The 22,584-nt window shown below is 34.2% G+C and overlaps 3 protein-coding genes across 3 annotated transcripts; 1 reads left to right on the forward strand and 2 right to left on the reverse strand.

Moving 5' to 3' along the window:
• Nucleotides 1–392: 392 nt before the first annotated feature.
• LOC127522755 (transcription factor HES-5-like) lies at nucleotides 393–8,325 on the reverse strand. The gene is made up of 3 exons (XM_051913024.1): nucleotides 8,189–8,325; nucleotides 1,332–1,739; nucleotides 393–1,225 (listed from the first exon to the last, which is right to left on the reverse strand). Exons 2-3 carry the CDS (start codon nucleotides 1,386–1,388, stop codon nucleotides 821–823), a joined length of 462 nt encoding a protein of 153 aa, XP_051768984.1. The 5' UTR covers nucleotides 1,389–1,739; nucleotides 8,189–8,325; the 3' UTR covers nucleotides 393–820.
• Nucleotides 7,589–10,763, forward strand: her2 (hairy-related 2). Its single transcript, XM_051913023.1, has 2 exons — nucleotides 7,589–8,118; nucleotides 8,227–10,763. Exons 1-2 carry the CDS (start codon nucleotides 8,068–8,070, stop codon nucleotides 8,641–8,643), a joined length of 468 nt encoding a protein of 155 aa, XP_051768983.1. The 5' UTR covers nucleotides 7,589–8,067; the 3' UTR covers nucleotides 8,644–10,763.
• Nucleotides 10,199–20,699, reverse strand: aldh4a1 (aldehyde dehydrogenase 4 family, member A1). Its single transcript, XM_051913022.1, has 15 exons — nucleotides 20,509–20,699; nucleotides 18,875–18,968; nucleotides 18,688–18,780; nucleotides 17,170–17,217; nucleotides 16,856–17,011; nucleotides 16,564–16,713; nucleotides 16,400–16,474; nucleotides 15,845–16,032; nucleotides 14,531–14,604; nucleotides 14,228–14,424; nucleotides 14,053–14,100; nucleotides 13,796–13,948; nucleotides 11,994–12,115; nucleotides 11,696–11,814; nucleotides 10,199–10,994 (listed from the first exon to the last, which is right to left on the reverse strand). Exons 1-15 carry the CDS (start codon nucleotides 20,547–20,549, stop codon nucleotides 10,882–10,884), a joined length of 1,671 nt encoding a protein of 556 aa, XP_051768982.1. The 5' UTR covers nucleotides 20,550–20,699; the 3' UTR covers nucleotides 10,199–10,881.
• Nucleotides 20,700–22,584: the final 1,885 nt, after the last annotated feature.

The following is a 22,584-nucleotide window of genomic DNA, read 5'->3' on the forward strand; positions in this document are numbered from 1 at the left end:
TCAGATAACATAATATTTTGAGTTTCTGTTGATTGAATAAATCGCCTTCATTGGATTAACTCAAATTTTTAATTTCAGTGAACTCAGAATTTTAAGGCAACCAGGTAACTTAATTTTTTAAGTAAAACCAACAATTCTTTTTTACAGTGTAGTTTTGTAAACTTACCTGAACATATTGAAGTGATTAAATCATTCAGATGTGAGACTGATTATTATTCTGCATAATTATTTAGCTGTGTGCAATAAATATATCTAATGCATCCAAATATTTCTATTCTTACCATTTGGTCAGTGCTGAACAGAACTGTACACTGTTTTTAGCATAATGTCTTGTTTATGGTGACTTAAAGACAATATATATGCACATGTCATGAATGAATCAATTCAAAGGATTTTTAGTAATAAGTTGCTTTTATTAAATGCAATGTTAGACACACAGTGTCCACAATGTTTCAATGCACTGGAGTGCCATCACAAGAACAAATATTGTTTTTCCGTAGCCTTCACAAAAGGCTGTATCAAATGAATGTCCATCAGGACCTTACAAAGAGCTCAGATTCTGAGCTATATCACTGTTTGCAAGACAAACAACATTAGAACTGGAGCCTTTAGACACAATCAAGGCAAATGTCATACTAATAATAGCAACAATTTGCAAAGGAAATCTTATTAAGAATAAAACAATCAAAACTTCAATATGAAGCAGCTGAATGTATGTTTGAAATGAACATAGAAATATGGAAATGTTTATCTCCTACAACATAAGAGATGGTAAAACCACCATCTAGTTTGAATGTGAAAGTCTTTCATCTTGGGGTCTCTACCAGGGTCTCCAGAGCGGACTGTGAGCACACGGTTCCTCCTTCACCTTCGTGGGCTGATGGGAAGCCGGAGACATGTGAGTGAGGTCTTTAGCTGATCTCTGGGATGCTTGGCAGTGGTTCAGATGCTGACGTACAGCGTCCACCTTGGAGTTGACAGATAGGAAGTTCATGGTCTCCCTCCAGCACTGGGAATAGCCGTCCAAGTGGGCTTTCTGTGGAGCTGAAGTCTTGGGCTGCAGCTGCTGTTTCAGGAAGACCACTGTCATCTCCAGGATGTCGGCTTTCTCCAGCTTGGTGTTTGGGTCCTGCTGGTGGAATTCCTTCTCCAGCATGGATTTGAGCTGCTCGATGCAGTTGTTTATGCGATCTCTGCGCATCTTTTCCACCACAGGTTTTCTTAACTGTTGAGGAAAGAGACGTTTGGTTAGTTCTTTGCTTCATTTTGATTGAAATTTGTAGCAGAATAAAAGAGAAACAACTGATTTTTAAGAGTAAAAAAATACTCACTTTATGTTTCTCCTTGTTGGAAAGTTTGGAGTAGTCAGTCATGTAAGTTGGAGCCATTCTTTCAGATGGAGAGATGTTTCTCTGAGGAGAGCAAGTTGGTTGTGTTGGGAATGAGGGTCATGCTCCTCTATTTATAGGAGCTCATTAGCATTACAAAGCCATGAGTCCCAGTCAGGATTAGCTTTCCCACACTCTGAGGCCAGTGGGTGAGGCGTCCTCAACAATAGAAGAGGCATCAATTATTTCATGGTTAACTGGCCTCAGGGCTCCCACGGAGGGAATAGTCTTCCACACACCGAACACAACACAGGCAGGTTGCTGTACTTTTATTACCTGGGAACATCGCCACTCACTGATAAGGCTTCTGCAGATGGGGACTGTAGACATATGATAATTTCCCAAGGGATGCTAAGGACATATAGATAAGACGTCACACACCTTATCGGGCAAAGACAGATCCTGTACAGCTGGCTGGATGATAAATCATTATTTGCACAAATGCTGTAAATTAGATTAAAAAATTCTAAAAGAAAATACTATTTCAGTTTTTCTAATTCAAAAATATAAGTAAAATGCAATTAAGAGAAAATGTTGATGTGATGTTCTTAAAGTGTTTCTTCAGTCTTCACACACGCTGACCGGAATGCATTCACTGTGAATGTCAATTAAGCGCAATTATCCCGTGCTCTCAAGGATGGCACACTTCTATTGTTCTGGGCCCCCCTCCCGCCCTGAGAGAATTTTGGGTAATAAATGGACAGATAGTGTGGGAAACCCAGGCTGGCTCCTGCTCACACGTTCTCGAGTCAATAGATTGAGCCCCTCCTCTGTCCCTCCACAAACACCCTTTGAACCTGCTGCTCAGATCAGAGGCACCACTGGGCTGCGGGACGCGTGTGTGTTCTCACCGGCCTCGGCTCACATCACCTGCTCCTCATACTCGCCCTCATTACGCCGCCCCTCCCGCACGCTTATACATCATCGCTAGAGCATGTGCTGCAACATCTGCGGCAGAGGTGCAACCCTGACAGTGAAGGTTCAAATGTGGAATTTCCTAAAAAAATATATAGTGTATAGTCTCTGTGTGTGTGTGTGTGTGTGTGTATATATATATATATATATATATATATATATGATATAATGAAAATATGAAATAAAAGAATAACTCCTATTTGGAAAAAAAAATCTTTATTTTTTATAATTATTATGAAGCAAAAGGAATGATAAATAATTTGTAATTTAATTAAATGAAATAATGATAATAAAAAGCATAAAAATCCTTGCTTTATACATATATATATATATATATATATATATATATATATATACACACAAAGCAAAAAAAATATGCTTTTTATTAAATATAGTGTATGTATGTGTATATAATATATATAAACACCCAATATATTATATAATAAAAATATGAATATTAATAATAATTAATAATTATTAATAATCTTATTATTGTGAAGCAAAAGGAATAATAAATCATTTTTATTATAATTATTGTAATTTATTTAAATGAAAAAGTAATAATAAAAAGCATAAAATTCCTCGCTTTTTATATATATATATATATATATATATCAATGATTTTTATGCTTTTTATGAAATATAGTTTATGTGTGTGTTATTTATATGTGTGTTATATAAAATCTAATAAAAATATGAAATAAAAGAATAACTACTATTTGGGGGAAAAAAATCTTATTATTGTAAAGCAAAAGGAATAATAAATATAATTTTTATAATAATTGTAATTTAATTAAATGTATAAAAAGCATAAAAATCCTTGCTTTATAAATATATACTGTATGTATGTATATATGTGTGTGTATGTGTGTGTGTATATATATATATATATATATATATATATATATAATATGAAATAAAAGAATAACTCCTATTTGGAAAAAAAAAACTTTATTTAGCAAAAGGAATAAAAATAATTTTATAATAATTATTGTGATTTAATTAAATGAAAAAAAGAACAATGATAAATGTAATAAAAAATAAAATTTAATTAAAAATCATTGTAAATAATACTAAAATAAAGGTACTGCTGGTACTACTGCTTACAGTCTCTTCAATTTCGTATTTTGCGTAATGTTGTAATTGAATTTCTCATATTTTGGACCAATATATAAATATTTTCTCTATACTCAAATCATCAACAATATCAATGAGCACCATATGCCAGATGTTTTTTGGAGGGAAACTTGCTGTTTTCTTCAGCCTCTTGACTCACATTTCTCAACAGTGACTCATCCTGACAGATGACACTGATAGTTTAGAGAATGACTGGCCTTCATTCCACCACAGACCCTCTCATCATTCAGAGGAATAAAGGCTCTGGTGCCATAATAAGACTCCTCTCTCTCTCTCTGTGAGTGTCACACACAAACAGTCGTTGTGTCCAGCTGCAGGGCCGATGCAGGTCTCTCCAGTGTGGAATGTGTGAGAGCTGTGGTCTGTGTCTGCTTCCCACACTTCAGTCCCATTCAGCGAGCCGCCCCACCCTGCTGCCACTGATCCAGCGCGCCTCATTATTCCCCTCTCTCAATAGACCATCTGGTCCTCTGCTTGTGCACACAAAGCCTCCCGCTCTCCCACACACACCTCAAAGCTGCAGGTACGCGCTCCTGAGTAGAGATTGATCTGCGCACAATCCCACGACCACAAACAAACATGGAGGCGTGTGTGCAAAACACGTTTCTGCATGTCGCAGTATATTTATACTTGCAGACATTCACTGTAAACCTCTCATACACAACAGGTTGCAATTCATATGCAGAAAAACTACAGATGTTTTCAGTTTATATGAATAGATAGATAGATAGATAGATAGATAGATAGATAGATAGATAGATACATAGATACATACACACATACATAAAAATAATTATATATAAATGCAAATGCAAAGCATCTTTTTTTCATGTCCAGTATGCATTCATGCAACAGGTTTCAATGCATAAAAACAACAATTTAGATTCAATGCAGATTAATATAAATTATATATTCAATTTATTATAAGCTGGTCAAATTATTTATTTTTAATATATAAAATAATTATATATTATTTTCATTTTATATATGCATTACATATGCATTACATTTTTATTATATTTATTATAATAATAAAAAATATTCAATTAATTAAAACACTTCAAATTAGTTCTTTTAATGCATAAAAATAATTGTGTGTGTGTAATTAAATAATAATATAATTAAAAATCATTAAATTCATTAAAAGCTGGTCAAGTTATGTATTTTTAATACATAAAATAATTATATATTATTTTAATTTTATATATGCATTACATATGCATTACATGCATATACAAATATTCAATTAATTAAAAATGCTTCAAATTAGTTCTTTTAATGCATAAAAATAATTTTATATATATATATAAATTCAATTTAATTTAACTTTTTATATATTTATAATAATTTGAATAGTGTCTTACTGTGCAAAAGGAGAATTCACAATTCAACAATTGTTTTCCGGTAGAAAAAAAAAGGACTTCTTTCCTTTTTTCACCTCTTTTTTGTTTTGTTTTAATGACCACAAACACCCTGGCAAGACTTTCAGGGGGTTTCAGTGGGGCAGAAGGTATCGGACAATGTCACAGTTTCCCGCTCTAACTGCATCTTTTCATGCGTCTGTGCTGTGAATGCCAGAGCATGTGATGCTGGAATGTCATTGAGCTTCTCTCACATCACGACCCGAATTCCTCTCTGGCGAGGGGAGGTCAGGGGCTTCCCAGGTCCCCGTTTTTATGAAGAGAGGGACACTTCACACTGGGCACACAGCGCTGAGCATCTGCTTCCCTCGCTCTGTGTGTGTGTGTGAGAATGAGAAGAGTGTTGGACAAGGGGGCGCCCACATTCAAAGAGCCTTTTGCAGAGTGGGATGGAATGTATTGTGGCTTTACCAGTCAATTTTGGCGGGAGATGGGAATTGGTGTGGGAACGGAATTTGGGGTTAACTAAACCACAGCACCTCCTGATAGACACAGAGAACAAGAGATGCACTTGTTCACAGATCAGAATAAAGAATAATATCTTTCTCCGCATAACAACTCAAGTGGCATTTTGCAATTTAATTTTTTTTTTCTTTAATTTTGCAGGTAATCCGAGTAAAACAGCTGATTCACAACACGCCTGTTCATTAATGAATTTACTGCAGTATGTCAACAGATTGCATCCCCAACTAATTGGTTTAAAATAACATTATAGTTACCCCAAGCAATTTACAACTGCATAAGTGAGCCAAGTGAACTGAGCATGAACCTCGCATGTGAAAAGCTCGACAAAACGCCTGTCAGCGCTGGGCTTTGCTGACCACACTTTCCCGCGCACAGGAGCCAGCTGCGCTTTTGAGCTCTTCAAAGTCTAATCCTGGAGCCCGTGTTGTCCCAACTTTCCCACAGCAGCTCTTCAATGGGGCCAATAGAAGTGTGCCGCACTCCCCACTGCATTAGTAATGGTCTCTCAATGAGGCAACCAGCCCCCCTGCAGATATATTGAGCAATGATTAACAGAATAATTAATCCTAAAGGGGCACACTTAACTGTCCTAAAACACTTCTTGATCTGAAATAAGGGGACTACAGAACAGGTGTGGTGTAAAATATATAATATAAATATATAGTTGACATTAATTCACTCATGTAAACTGTCAATACAGCATAAAACAAAAGATATACTACAAACTGAAACAAATGCATACTTTGAATGACTAAACATTTGGTCAGTGTCAACCTAAAATGAGTTAATATATGTTATAAATAAATAATATATATTTAGCCAGCTTTAATATACATAAATATAAAATGACATTCCAACACATAAATTAAAAAAATTATAAAATGTATGCAACACAAAGCATGTGGTAAATAAGTATAGCAAGCCTTCTATTTAAGATATGCAAACTAACAAAACATATATATATATATATATATATATATATATATATATATATATAAACACAAAACTATATATAAACTACATTTTGTTATTTTGCATATCATATAAGTGTATGTATGCTATATTTATATTTATAATGCTTGTAATTTACCACGTTTTGTTAAATACAATTTTTAATTTTTGCATATTATCTTTTATTTTATGTGTTGCAATGTCATTTTACATATAAGTATATACATATATGTGTGTGTATATGTATGTAATATATATATATATATATATATATATATATATATATATATATGTATATGTATATATGTATGTATATATGTAAACACAAAACTATATATAAACTGTTTTGTTATTTTGCATATCATATAAGTAAAACGCTTGCTATATTTATTTACCACATGCTTTGTGTTACATACAATTTTTAATTTCTGTATTTTATTTTTTATTTTATGTTGGAATGTCATTTTACATATAAGTATATATATATATAGTGTGTGTGTGTGTGTGTATAATACAGTATATATATATATATAGATATATATATATATATATATATATATACACTGTATTATACACACACACGTTCATACATACACACAAACATACACTGCCCCCCAAAAGTTTGGAAACACCCCTGGCAAAGTGTGGTTTTGGACGATATCAGCATAAATCCTTATCATTTTTTGGTGCAAATACATTAAAGTAACTTGACATTATCATTGAAGACCAGCAATAATAATTTTCATTTTGATTACATAATAATGGCAATATATAAATGTCAAAGTCAGACATGCCCCTTTGCCAGCTGTGATGCCTGGTTACTGGTTTAAACTTGGCCCAAGTTTGTAAAAGATTTTTGGGTCAGCACACCTTAATAGCTTCAACAATTGATTGCCAATTAAGTTTAGAATACAATGAACCAATTGGAACCCAGTTTAGGTCAGATAGCTGCTAATGATGGATATTTTGATGAATCAAAAATGTAAGTTTTTTTCTATGTATAAACTGTTTATGTAATAAAATATGTTTTCGTAGTTTGTGTTGTCCCTTATCAGTGCAAAATTATCACAAATTAAAAAGGATTCATGCCAATATTGTCCAAAACCCCACTTTTCTAGGGCGTTTCCAAACTTTTGGAGGGCAATGTATATATATATATATATATATATATATATATATATATATATATATATATATATATATATATGTAAACACAAAACTATATATAAACTGTTTTGTTATTTTGCATATACAAGTATAATGCTTGCTATATTTATTTACCACATGCTATATATATATATGTGTGTGTGTGTGTGTGTGTGTTAATTAAGGGCTAAAAATCTACTCATTGTTAGGTTTTCAAATAATTGTTCAGAATCTTTTCTGAAGGAGATTTTGAGCGGGAAGCGTTTGAAAGTTCTCATAATCTCTATTCACTGCATTGATCATCTACTTTCCCGCCGGAACAGCCAAGCTTGCTGTCAAAGGCTCGTGCACGCCTGCAATTTCACGCTTCCCTTTTACCGCATGCACTCACACACACACAACACACACACACGCACGCACGCACGCACGCTCCAGCTGTTTGAGCGCGCACCTCTATTGTTTTCCAGCAAAGGAGGATCAGGCTAATTGAAACTTTTCCTATTGAACCTTCAGCCGCGTTCTGATTGGCTCAAAAGTGTGGAAAGCAGGAGAGCCGCGCCATCAGGGCGTATATAACGGGACTGTTGTTTACCAGAAGAAACACACACGACCAAGTGACAGACAGCACTCAAACTGAAGAAAGAATGGCTCCAACTGTTTGCAAAGTGACACAGACGGGAAAGGATAAAACTAAAGTAAGTATTTACTCTTTTAGGAATTACTTTCCATTCCAAATTAACGCTTTTCACAAGAGTGTTTACTTACAATCAGTGGTCTGACCAAACTTTTAACTTCTTTTCCAGTTGAGGAAACCAGTGGTGGAGAAGATGCGCAGAGATCGCATCAACAGATGCATCGAACAGCTGAAAGTTCTTCTAAAAGCCGAGATAAAAGCCAGCCAGCCTTGTTCTAAACTAGAGAAGGCTGATGTCCTGGAAATGGCTGTCATTTACCTGAAGAACAACACATGGCCACTAACAGCGTCGCCGAATGCAGACGCGCACGCGCAGAGCTACGCGGACGGCTTCTCCATGTGCGTAGAGGAGACTGCGCGATTCCTGTCGCAACAACAGACCACCAAACCAGTTTTAATGGGACGCTTTGACAGAACCCAGCAACCCAAATTGAGCGCTAAATCTGTCTGTGCGCCTGCGCACAAAGACAGCTGTCAGATCACGTCTAAGAACGCCGGAGAGCACGCGCTCTGGAGACCCTGGTGATCTGCATTCATAAAGACATGTCTAATATAGAGAATGGGCTGTTTTCTCTAAGTAAAACTTTGTTTTTATAAAATGTTGATGTAGGCAGCAGCTGTCATGACGCATAGAATGTACAAGTCTACCCCATGCCTGAATCTGAGAGCACAAATCTATTGCTTTACTTAACCTCTGTGGAGATTAACTTAATTTACATATTGTAAAAAAGAGGCCTCTGTCACCTCTGTACGTTTCTGTTGAAATAATCTTTTTAATGAGATTTGTAACCTTTATAGGTGTTAAATCTGTCATATTGATGGAATGTGTAAAATTGTCTCATGTTGAGTTCGATTGAAAAAATAAACTAAATTACACGTATTTCGGTTTGTGGTTTATTATTATTATTGGGTTTTATTTTTTTTCAAAAATGTTCATAACTTGATGGTGTTTTTTTTTTTTTTTTTTTTTTTTTATGCCAGATATTTCATAATATAGAAAACAAATTAATATTAAGTGCACTTAATTTCTTCTGACACATACTTACAGCTATAAGTCACTCTAACATGAAATTAGCATCCTAAATAGGTTTATTAAATATATCTGTGATATCTACAATGTAATGTCAGTGTCCTGAGGAGCAAATTGCATATATAAAAAGACAATCATTCAGTTAAGTTAAAATAATAAAACATTCCAATGCAAATTAATGCCTGTAATGAGGAATCCAGCAATTCAGATTCTGGAAACGGCACACTTCATTCTCCAGTGTGGCTTTTTCACACTTAGGTTTTCTCATCATAAAGTGTGGAAACAGGAACTGGCTGCATGAGAGAGGAAAGAGACTGCGTTCTCAGGCCCTCACATCGTCCTCTTGATTTTACTGTGTAAAGAAGTGTGCCTCCACAGCCATATCTCCATAAAGCGTCTGTCTGAAGTGTGCCACACTGCTTTGAAGACCCTAGAATGTGTTACTGTGGGAGCCAGGAACCAGAGGTGACCGAACACAGATAAAACACTTTGTTTGCTTGGTAGTTGATTCTATAACACAAATAAGTAGAAGCAGAGGCACTACTACTTTTATATAAGTGTAACTTGATGACATGGAATGATTTCATCCCCCGCAATGTTTTCAGCTTCTTGTGCATATGACACTTCAGGTTATAAAGCACTGAGGTGTGTAGAAGTGTGTCTGAGAACCATGCAAGGAAGACCTACAATACGCAAAATATTAATAAGCATTATAATATTAGAGAGCTATTTTGTTTGTAAACAGCATTGACAGCTTATATCTCACAATTCTTAGAAGGAAAACTTAGAAGGTAACTGTGACGTCTGCTCCAAATTGGTCTATAATATTACTAAAATAACACCTTTAAATCAAATTTTTGACTGGTTTTGTAGTCTGTTTGGAAGTCTAAACATGATGACTTCTTTGTGATTTGTTAGAGGTAAATATCTTCACTCAAGCCTTATTCTGTAAGGTGTGAATGTGTCATAAATCTGAGGTCTATGTGAAGAGCAGATCTGTAAAACAATATAGTGATATAACACTTCGTTAATATGCAAAATCACACATAAATCCATCATCCACACCATGTGTTTATTGAGGCAAAGTGAGTTCTCAGATTGGACTGCCAGTGAAGGATATTTTGACCAGGCAAGTTTAGAATACCTTGCTGGCTTGGTCATTTTCACAAAACTGAAAACACTCCCTCATGTTTGCCTTCACACTCACATGTAAATGATATTAGAATGCTACAGATTTAAATTAGAACAGCACATATAATTTGCATCAGTTAAATGTAAAAGAACAAATGACATGGAAACTTTCAGCTGCAGTGTTTCCTTCCACTTATTCGACAATTATAAAACCATAGTTTACTCTCTGGATATAGTGAATTTTGAAAGAAAATCACAGTGAAATAACACATTAAAGTGAAAACATTTCAGTGCATTTACCCAGGTTTGTTTGAATCCAGTATCTCTTCATATTAATAATGCAGTGATGTTTGAAGTGGACACCAGAGATAGCAGAAATCTGCAATGACGTGCAGTTCCTTGAGTACATTCACACCAGCTGGTGTCCCGGAGGTTTTCATGTTAAAGGCTGCACCAGCAGAGGGCGTTTTTTTTTTTTTTTTTTTGTTCTAACAGTCTAACGGCCCTCTCAATGGCATTTTCAGCACAATGGGATGATTAAGAAGGGGTTTGTTTGCTTTATGAGTCATGATGGAGGGACTCAGGGTGGTCGGTCATGATCTCTTATCCCATGTAGGGATATTTCCATTCTGTAAGCGGCACGTGGGTCTGCTTGACAACCTGTGGGGACGTCCATCGGAGGACGTAGTGCTGGCCACCGGGCTTGTCGTTGGTGCCTGAAAACATTATCCAAAAGCATTATATTTTAGTTAAAACACTTTAATCATTCAGCAAAACCTGTTTATTATTTGAGTTAGAACTACTTTTTAAGCTGAATTAACTTCTAGTTAAGCAATTGATGTATTTCCTTTCTGGTATCATTGTATGTCTTGTGCAAAAGTTACAGGGTTTACTTGGAATAAGTGGTTATGTATAGAAGCTTGTCTCCACCACAGAATAAAAAATAAAGTAATTTGGACTTTTTAAATCTCACAATTCTGACTTTTTTTTCTTGCAACTGTGAGTTTACATCTTTCAAAAGTCAGAATTGCAAGTTTATATCTCACAATTCTATGAAAAAAAGTCAGAATTGCGAAATGTAAACTTGCAATTGAGAGGAAAAAAAGGTCATACTTTTGAGATTAAAAAGTTGCGATTACCTTTTTTTTATTTTATGGCGAATACAAGCTGAGATTGAAGTTGAAAAACTGCATATAAATTTGCACAGATAAGGGCAATAAGGGATTTTAATCACACTAGTCTTTTGGCCATACTTTTTAAAGAGTGAGTTTTTGATGCTTATTGCCTGGTCTTATGGACTTTAGGTTTTTGAAATTAATTATTTTGACTTTAAATTATACCACTGAGTCTGTCTATAGAGCTTAACTTGATTGAATCTGGATCATTCCTTCACTCTGTCAATGATATCTGATTTTACCTGATGCTCTGGCGCCACCAAATGGCTGCTGGGCCACAATGGATCCTGTAGATTTATCATTGATATAATAGTTTCCAGCAGCGTTTCTCAAGACCTTTCCTGCCTCATCAATAACAGCCCTGAAACAACAAGCAATTAGATTATAAATGTATGTTAAAGATATACAAGTCTAGTACAGATATATGAGTGTCTGGACATCCTCTAAAACGTTTTTTTAACTGGGAATGTGCTGATCTGGGTTGGTTAATGGATATAATTTGCATACTAACTCAATCTAATGACATGGTGCAGCACTCACTTGTCTTGGGCAAAGACGGCTCCTGTCAGGGCATACGGAGAAGTGTTGTCTATTAAGTGCAGGACCTTCTTGTAGTCAGATTCAGGGTAAACGTAAACTGTCAGGACGGGCCCGAAGATCTCCTGAAAAAGCAAAGAATAAATATTATGAGATGTTTTATATTCACTGTTTTTGACTTGCACTTATATTTCTTTTCTTTTCTTTTCTTTCAGGTCTTGATGTTATTTATAGGCTCTACTAGAATATATTTTCACGTTAGAATGTTCAAAAACACATTATTTTCCTCATATTCTCCATTGTTGCAACTCCTCGCTTCCCAGTCTGTCAGCAACGGTCTGTTTAGTTCCTGTTTCTATGAAGCCCCTCCTTCTGAAAAGCACAATGTTCTCTGATTGGTCGGCTGGACCAGTGTGTTGTGATTGGTTAAGCGCTTTGAGCGTGTTTGGGAAATGTCCCGCCCCTTACCATAACCACCAGTTTCAACACACTACTAACTAACTCAACCAGGCCCCACCCCTTTATTTTGCATATATGCCTTGGGCGGGAATTATTTAAATGAGGAATATTGTGATGTGTTTGTTCCCGGAAGAAAACTCAAGACTACAATGGAGGCATTTCAGGGAGTTCAGAAACTGTGCGCACTGATATAGAGAATAACTATATTATATATAGAATAAATTCTGTTTGCACATCTTGACAACAAGGACAACATGCTAAAACATCCTAGCTACATGCTAATTCATGCTAGCATAATGCTAAAACATGCTAGCAACATCTTAAAAATGGTAACAGGTTAAATCATGCTAGCGACATGCTAATTCAAGCTAGCAACATGCTAGCAATGTGTTAAAACATGCTAACAACATGCTAATTCATGCCAGCAACGTTCTAAAAACATGTTAGAAACATGATAATTCATGCTAGCAGCATGTTAAAACATGTTAGCAGCATCCCAAATAATGCTAGCAACATAATTAATGCTATCAACATGCTAAAACATGCTAGCAACATCTTAAAAAAATGCTAGTAACATGATAAATCATGTTAACAACATGTTAATTCATGATAACAACATGTTAAATTAAAACATTCTAACAACATGTTAATTTGTAGTAGCAACATGCTAAAACATGCTAGCAATGTGATAAAACATGCCAATTCATGCTAGCAAAGTTCTAAATCATGTTAACAACATGGTAAAACATGCTAGCAACATGCTAATTCATGCTAGCAACGAGCTAAAACATGTTAATAACATACTATTCATGTTAGCAATGCGTTAAAACATGTTAATTCATGTTAGCAAAGTGTTAAATCATAGTTAGTAACATGTTAAAACATGCTAGCAACGTGTTAATCCATGCTAGCAATGGGATAAAACACGTAAATTCATGTTAGCAATGTGTTAAAACATGTTAATTCATGCTAGCAATGTCTGTCTGAAAACTTTCAAACTTTCTTACGGATTTGTCAAGCCAACATCAAAGTTTGTCTACAAACTTTTCAATCTAGTTTAACCTGTAATATTCCTTAAGATCAACTTGATTATAATGTTAAGTAGTCAATTAAAGCAATAGGTGACATAAATGTTCTTAATATATAGATCTGGTTGGCTGTTGGTGGCAACTGGAACAGCTGAGACCATCCGTTTGTGAAGATAAGCGTTAAATGAGGTTAAATGGAAGAGATCGCTTTATCTAAACAAACCAAAGTCCACCCATTCACCGCTCTGAGCCTGTGTGTGTGAGTGCAATCCAGGTCTGAGCCCTTGAGCCTTCACTGAAACACAACAATTTTTGTACCTCATTCATGATTTTCTCCTGTGGGTCGGTGGTTTCAATGATGGTGGGTTCAACGAAATATCCTTTTTTGTCATCACAATTTCCTCCAGCAATGACTTTCAGATGTGGAGAGGATTTGGCATGTTCCAGCCATCCCTTGATCCTGGAGAAGGACTTAGGAATAAAAGACATTGTGTTTAATACTTTGACAAGAAGCAAATCAAAACGTCATGTATTAACTTTCTTTGTTATTGGATAAATAGGTAGCTGGTTTGTACCTTGTCATCGATAACTGCTGAGAAGAAAGTGCCGAAATCTTCGACTGGCTGTGAAGTGAAACAACAGAAAAATGTCACATGAACACTTTTGGATTATAGTGAGCAGCCATAAAAACACTCAACCTTGATCTGCTGAAACTTCAGTGGTCACCAGTACTCAAACTCTTCTACTTACGTCTCCTAATTTGATCTGTTTGTGCACATCCAGGAGTCCCTGTTTGATCTGAGGCCACAGGGAGTCTGGAACGTACATCCTGGAACAGGCCGAACACTTCTGTCCTCCATACTCAAACGCCGAGCGGATGGTGCCAGTCACCACACTGTTAACATCTGCGGACTTGTGCACGAAGTGGAAGTTCTTGCCACCGCATTCTGAAACATACATGAGAAACAGGAAATTAAAAAATATTCAAATTTTTTGTTTTAAAGATTTTTTTAAGTCTTAAACATCATTAGAATTAGAACGGAAAACACAAACCTCCAGCGACACGAGGGAAATTCCTGTAGATATCCAGATTCTGGGCGACCTGCTTCCACAACCGTTTAAAGGTTCTGGAGATGATACAGGAAAGTCAGATTGGAGCGATATAAAAGTCACCACTGTCAGGACATTTTTAACTAGGCTTGGTCTACATCTGGAAAAATCATTTACATCTTAAATGGTTTTCTACATCAAGTCTTATTTGTGTCGTCAAGTTATCAATCACCCTTCATTACACAACTGTTAAAAAGCTTTTAAAAAAAATAATAGAGTAATTTAGAGTAATTTTATTCAACAAGGACGCATTAAATAAATTCTGTTCTTTTGAACTTTCAATTCATCAATGAGTCCTAAAAAAAAATATATATATATATATATATCATGGTTTCCACAAAAATACAACTGTTTTCAACATTGATAATAATCAGAAATGTTTCTTGAGCAGCAAATCAGCATATTAGAATGATTTCTGAAGGATCATGTGACACTGAAAATTCAGCTTTGATCACAGGAATAAATAAGATTTGAAAATATATATTTAAATAGAAAACAGTTCTTTTAAATTGTAAAAATATTTCACAATATTACTGTTCTTACAGTATTTTGATCAAATAGATGCATCCTTGATGAGCAGAAGACGCCACGGTGCACTCATATTATTATGAATGGGAGAAAGTGCAACGCGTAATATGGCGGAATAAGCCCCGCCTTCTAAATAAGAGCCGATCGCCGATTGGCAAAGTCATCGCGTCACTGCAGCAGCCGTTAGAAGCTCCGGTTCCAGTCAGACGCGAACTTACGACTTACGACTGTGCACGCGCATGAGCTTGATACAGCCTGAAAAATGCAGTTTTTTGTCATGATTCGAGCGTTTAGAAACAAAATTTATGAGACCGTTGTTTTCAGATTTCACTGGTGATTTCAAATATAAAATTTAATCGAACAGCTTTGGAGAATTTGATGTTTCCCCATTCAAAGAGATAGAAACTGCACTTGCATGCCAGAGAGGCATTTCTAAGATGGCCGCCGAGTGAAATGACTTGTCTTTAAGGGACGTTGAAGACGCTTCTTTCAAAAACAATAAAAATCTTACAGAACACAAACTTTTGAACCATTGTGCCAGTTAAAATCCTTCAGATTTTAGGTTTCAACCATGCAAAACATCCAAGGGGTTTAAACATTCCCTCTGCACTGCAAGACCACAAAATCTGACAAACTTTAACCCAGACAGAAGGTTATACTAAAGATAAGAGTAACGCAATCACATTGCATACTGTATGACCAAGTCAACAAGCATTCAAAGAGACGTACGGGACGCTGCCAGTGAAGTTAATGCCAGCCAGGTGCTCAGAGGACGTGATGGCATCTCCAAACACTGGACCGTCAGCTGGGACAAACTGGATGATATTGGGTGGCAATCCAGACTCTCTCATGATCTTATAGACAGTGTAGCTGGCCGACATGGCCGTGTCACTGGGTTTCCACAACACCACGTTACCCTGAACGCATATTTGTGACAAAGTCAGTGTTAGAAATGAACCAAAACACTCAAATGTCAGTGAACGTCACTGCAAATTCATTTTAACACAGGTAATTTTAAAACACAAGTTAAAAAGATGATTCATATTTAGTAATATTATCGATTTGACTGTCTTTATTCTGTTATTAAACTGAACTGAATCAACATTGAGCTGAATAATGACACTATTATCTTTTTAGAGCTGCTTTACAGCTGAAATTGAGTTTCATATTGGAAGAATTTTGCAACATTAACACTATTATTTTCCTGTTTATTACTGTGAAGCTGCTTTAAAACAATCTGTATTGTTTAAACCACTATATAAATGAATAAACTTGACATCGAACCATGATTGCAGGGGTGCCGGAAAGGTTTCCACCAATCGCTGTGAAGTTGAATGGCGCAACAGCAGCTACAAATCCCTAAAACAAGCACAATTCAACTCAATACCCAATCATGGCTTGCGCAAATAAATGTATTATGTCATTATCTGATTATTTAGAAAACTCACCTCCAGTCCACGGTACAGCATGGTGTTGGTACTTCCATCGCTGTCCAATGGCTGCTGGTGTTCCAGCTCCACCGCATGTTTGGCATTGAACCTGAAGAAGTCAATGAGTTCTGCAGCAGCATCAATCTCAGCCTGGACCACAGTCTTACCCTGAGCATCAAGAATGGATTCTCAAAGGTTAATGGAAAGCCAGCAAACATAACCTTATGTCTAACAGACTAGTTGACATCAGACAACTCATGATCAAGTATTAACAGGCTCCAAATGTGCAAAGGTCTTTGTGAATACGCACCTGTCCGATCATAGTCTTGGCCAGAACTTCTGCTCTCTTGGGTCCGCTGATGATGTCAGCAGCTTTGAAGAAGATCTGGGCTCGGTCCGCCACCGGTTTAAGATCCCATTCCCTCCGAGCGGCTACCGAGGCCTCAATGGCTTTATTTATCAGCTCCTAAAGACCAGACCAAATAATGATCATTTCATGCTAAATAAAACCTTTGAAATGGTTTCATTATACTGACGAGTTCAAGTGAGGTGACTCTCTCATATACATTTGCAGTATTTCCTCATTTTGATGTTATAATTTACACTAAACAACACATACTGTACCTTATCAGCATAGCAGAACTTGGACACTTTATGAGAGTGGTTGAAGGGCTATGAAGAAAAAAGAACTAATTAATATAATATCACTGACTAAACCAATATCACTGAACATGATTTAACAGAACAATAACTTTACGAAATATCTATATATGTTTATCAATGTAACATAATATAAACTGTAAGGAAAACCATTGCAAAAAACTGTCCTGTGATTGTTTAGAGGCATGTTTATTTAAAGTACAACACTGAAAAAAAATATTATAATGACAACAACAACAACAATAAAAGAGATGTTAAATATTGATTTAAGTTGAAATTATTTTATTTCAAGTGCAACATAGAAAACATATAATAATAATAATAATAATAATAAAAAAATGGACCTTAAATATTTATTTAAGTTGAAATTATTTTATTTCAAGTGCAACATAGAAAAAATATATTAATAATAATAATAAATGGACTTTAAATATTGATTTAAGTTGAAATCATTTTATTTCAAGTACAACATATAATAATAATAATAATAATAATAATAATAATAATAAATGGACCTTAAATATTTAAGTTGAAATTATTTTATTTCAAGTGCAACTTAGAAAAAATATTAATAATAATAAATGGACTTTAAATATTGATTTAAGTTGAAATTATTTTATTTCAAGTACAACATAGCAAAAATATATTATTAATAATAATAAATGGACTTTAAATATTGATTTAAGTTGAAATTATTTTATTTCAAGTACAACATAGAAAAAATATATTATTAATAATAATAAATGGACTTTAAATATTGATTTAAGTTGAAATCATTTTATTTCAAGTACAACACAGAATAATAATAATAATAATAATAAAAAATGGACCTTAAATATTTAAGTTGAAATTATTTTATTTCAAGTGCAACATAGAAAAAAATATAACAATAATAATATTAATAATAATAATAATAATAATAAACAGACCTTAAATATTTAAGTTGAAATAATTTTATTTCAAGTGCAACATAGAAAAAAATATAACAATAATAATAATAATAATAATAATAATAATAATAATAGTAATAATAAACATACCCTAAATATTTAAGTTGAAATTATTTTATTTCAAGTGCAACATAGAAAAAATATATTAATAATAATAATAAAAAATGGACTTTAAATATTGATGTAAGTAGAAATTATTTTATTTCAAGTACAACATAGAATAATAATAATAATAATAATAAAAATAAATGGACCTTAAATATTGTTTTAAGAAAACATTTACATTTATGCATTTAGCAGATATGTTTATCAAAATGACTTACAAAAGAGAAACGAAAAAAAGACTGGTTGGAAACATGCAGCTATCATGGCTATGTATGTCATGAATGGCACAATATTAATAATTATAATAATAATAATATTTCATGCTGCGATGAACAATCAATTATTCCAGAGGTACTGATGACTATTTCACTGTAAAAGAGCAACAGATCACATGTTCGTACAGAAACCAGAGAAATGATTAACTCACAGACAGCTGGTATCTGATATCTTTAGTCCACACTTCTTCATTTCCAATCACACATGGAATCTCTTCTGTCTTTCCCTTCAGGTTTTGTAATGCCTGATGAACAAAGTAAAACAAAGACGGTCAATCAGATACGCAGCTTCAGTGTATCAGGACATCTGAGTCAGTGTGTGTGACGTGTGTGTTTCACCTTCTCCAGGTCTGATCTCTCTTTACTGCCCTCTTTAAACCCAAGCACGGGCTCATTCTTCACCTCCACAGCTGCACACGGGAAGGTCTTGAACCTGCACAGAAACAACAAGCTTGTTGTTACTCTTCAATACTTCTTAATGAATCAGTGGGCTTTTTCTTTAGTCTCGTTTAGTCACGCAAAACACAAGCCTCTCAATCAGTAACTTGTATAAAATCATCTAGACAGAATGTCTGCAAGAATAACCTGCTGTAAATCCATAACAGGAGACAATTGGGTCACTTTAGTCTTTAATGCACAGCTGCTAATATCACTACGTTAAAAAATTATTAAAACCCTCCTAAACAGCTTGAAATAAACAAAATTATATATATATATATATATATATATATATATATATATATATATATATATATACATACACACACTACCAGTCAAAAGTTTAGAAACAGGCTGCATTTATTTCATAATAAATACAGAAAAAACAATAATATTGTGAACTATTATTACAATTTAAAATTATGGTTTTCTATTTTAATATACTTTATAATTTATTTCTGTGATGCAAAGCTGAATTTTCAGCATCATTACTCCAGTCTTCAGTGTCACATGATCCTTCAGAAATCATTGTAATATGCTGATAAATTATCAATGTTGGAAACAGTTGTGCTGATTAACATTATTTTATAACCTGTGATACTTTTTCAAGATTCTTTGATGAATAAAAAGTAAAAAAAAAAAAAAAAAATCAGCATTTATTTAAATTAGAAATCTTTTGTAACAATATACACTACCATTCAAAAGTTCGGGGTCAGTAATTTTTTTTCTTTCTTTTTTTTGAAAGAAATTAATACTTTTATTCAGCACAGATGCTGTTCTTTTTAACCTTTTATTCATCAATGAATCCTGAAAAAAGTATCACAGGTTCCAAAAAAATATTGTTTTCAACATTGATAATAACTGCGTATCAAATCAGCATATTAGAATGATTTCTGAAGGATCATGTGACACTGAAGACTGGAGTAATGATGCTGAAAATTCAGCTTTGCATCACAGAAATAAATTATATTTTAAAGTATATTAAAATAGAAAACCATAATTTTAAATTGTAATAATATTTCACAATATTATTGTTTTTTTCTGTATTTATTATGAAATAAATGCAGCCTTAATGAGCATAAGAGACTTCGTTCAAAAACATTAAAAACAGTAATGTTTCCAAACTTTTGACTGGTAGTGTATATATAAAATATTAAAAACTATATTGAAATGAACCTAACACCTGTAAAAACATGCATACTCAGTGAGGCAATGCTTCCTTTGTACAGTGTCTCAGTATGTGTATTATGCTTATGAATAGATTGAGCTACAGTAAAAACAATGAGAAACACTTGTGCAAACAGATCTCACCAACCTAACAGTGGGAGGACAAGTTTCCTCAGCCATTGCATAACACAGTCTGCCTGCCTACTTGCATGTAAAATGCATACTTCTAGAGCTTCCTCACATCATATAGTAATGCACAAGCATACGATTATTATTTGCCAATGCACAAGGTGACACATCAAATTTGCTTCAGAAGACTGTCTCAAAGTGAAAGTCATGTGTGAGTCCATGTGCAAGCAGATACTTACCCCTTCCAAGACTGACAGATGACAGATCTCACTCGTAGCATGATTAATTTACAGGGGAAGGAGAGAATATATATATATTTATATTTATTTAAAATAAAAAACGATATGTATCCTCCTGCTGAGGAACTATAGCGCTAAAGTGGTATTTTAATGCTTGTATTCTCCAAGATCACATGAATGGAGAACTACCACTTCCGGTGAAGGTGGGAATGTCATTACAGGCAAGATGTGTTGATGATTTTACATTTAATACAGCTTTCATACAACACTTTTCTCAATACTAGTGATTAAATGTTGTAATTAACATTCTCTCTGTACGTTTACATGCTCATTATATAGAAAAAAAATAAATTCAAGTTAAGCGGCGCCCCTGTTGTGCATAAATGGAACAGACAAGAGGGCGAGTCTCTCACTGGCCAATCAGCTTTCGAGACGTTCTGCTCTCTGTCAAACATAAGAGTCGTTTCTATTTATAAAACATGAAACTGTTAAGCTCATTTGCTAATGGTGTTTTTTTCCGCTGTAACATTTTGGAGTTTAATCAGCACACCACTAAATGTGTAATGTCTTAATATTTTACACAGAGTTGGTGTTAAATATATATTTTAAATAGCAACTCTACCTTAACCACGCCCCCAGATACGTCCTCAAATAAGCGTCAGATTTGGCGAAATTGGCGCGAGTTTTGCGTTTGTGGAGAGCAAGAACATGTGTGTTTGGAAATTCTTTTTTATGTAATGAAATTTACTGCTGCAATTCAAATTAACAAAAGATAGACACATTATAATAAACAAACCACGGCTTTGGTTTCAAGACCATCCAGGTGCTAGTTGAGTAATCAAGGTCACACAGCAGGATATTTAATTAAGTCTGATAAAATACAAAATGTTTTATTCTGAATAAGTACTCCTAAAACATCTTTTAATCTGGTTAATATCTTTTTCTAAAGTAATAAGCCCCAAAAAGCTGTGTTTTACACTGAATTTAGAACAGCTAAGTTAGGCTTTACTGAGTTTATTGCTATTATAAAACGGTTTGTCCATAAAAATATATTTTTTAATGAGGTCACGTGTTTGTGGAGTAATTTACAACTGATTCGAACGTGGCACAACCAATCAGAGTCAAGAGATGAGTGTGTATGCATTGAGAAGATGTTGTAATGAGAGTGAGACTATGAGAGAACGTCTCTGTTTTGTTATTGGTATTAGTGATATGGAAAGATGTATATAGCCTAGTTCTTTGTCATCCGTATGAGTTATACCTTCAAAGACCACGCAAACACCTAATTGTCCAGCATCTGCAATAAAATCGTGCTATTCCAACTGTTCTCAGGAAAAACACTTCAAAGTTTGTAAAACAGGAGTTTTACAGATAAACTAAAAAACTGAGCACTTCTCATCTATTTTTGAACTCTGTAGAGATTGAGACAACACTGGTTTTGTGTTAACTAAAACTGCCAATTTAAGCTTATAGTTAGTAGTTCACAAATAACATGACCATGATCTTTTTTATTTTTATGTTTTTAATCTAATGACTAAGGAAAATCCATATTTTTCTACCCATATTTTTATACAGTGTAACTGGTCATGATTACATTAGTTTGTACAATTTGTAATGAATTTGAAAATATATTTTTTAACAGCTCACTGAAATAGTCTTATGATGAATCTCAGTGGAAAGTGTGTAGGCTATATGTGTATAAATGTATATTTTTATTTATATGCAAAAAAATATGTATAGGCTTTTAATGTTTATAGTAGTATGCACGATATATATATATATATATATATATATATATATATGTGTGTGTGTGTGTGTGTGTGTGTGTGTGTGTGTGTGTGTGTATGTATGTATGTATTAAATAAATTGGCTTTTTGTTGGAATTGAGTAAAACTTTTCCCGCGCAGCAAGTGAAATGAAGTGATTTGCCCAATTACGAAATAAAATCACTGGCATTCATAGCACTGCACTCGTTTTAAATTAATTATTATTAATACGGTATTAAATAAAGCATAATAAATACAATAAAACATAATAATGTAAAAATAAACTAAAAGAGAAGGGTACATGCTATGA

The sequence above is a fragment of the Ctenopharyngodon idella genome, chromosome 11 (assembly GCF_019924925.1).
Source record: "Ctenopharyngodon idella isolate HZGC_01 chromosome 11, HZGC01, whole genome shotgun sequence".
NCBI lineage: Eukaryota > Metazoa > Chordata > Actinopteri > Cypriniformes > Xenocyprididae > Ctenopharyngodon > Ctenopharyngodon idella.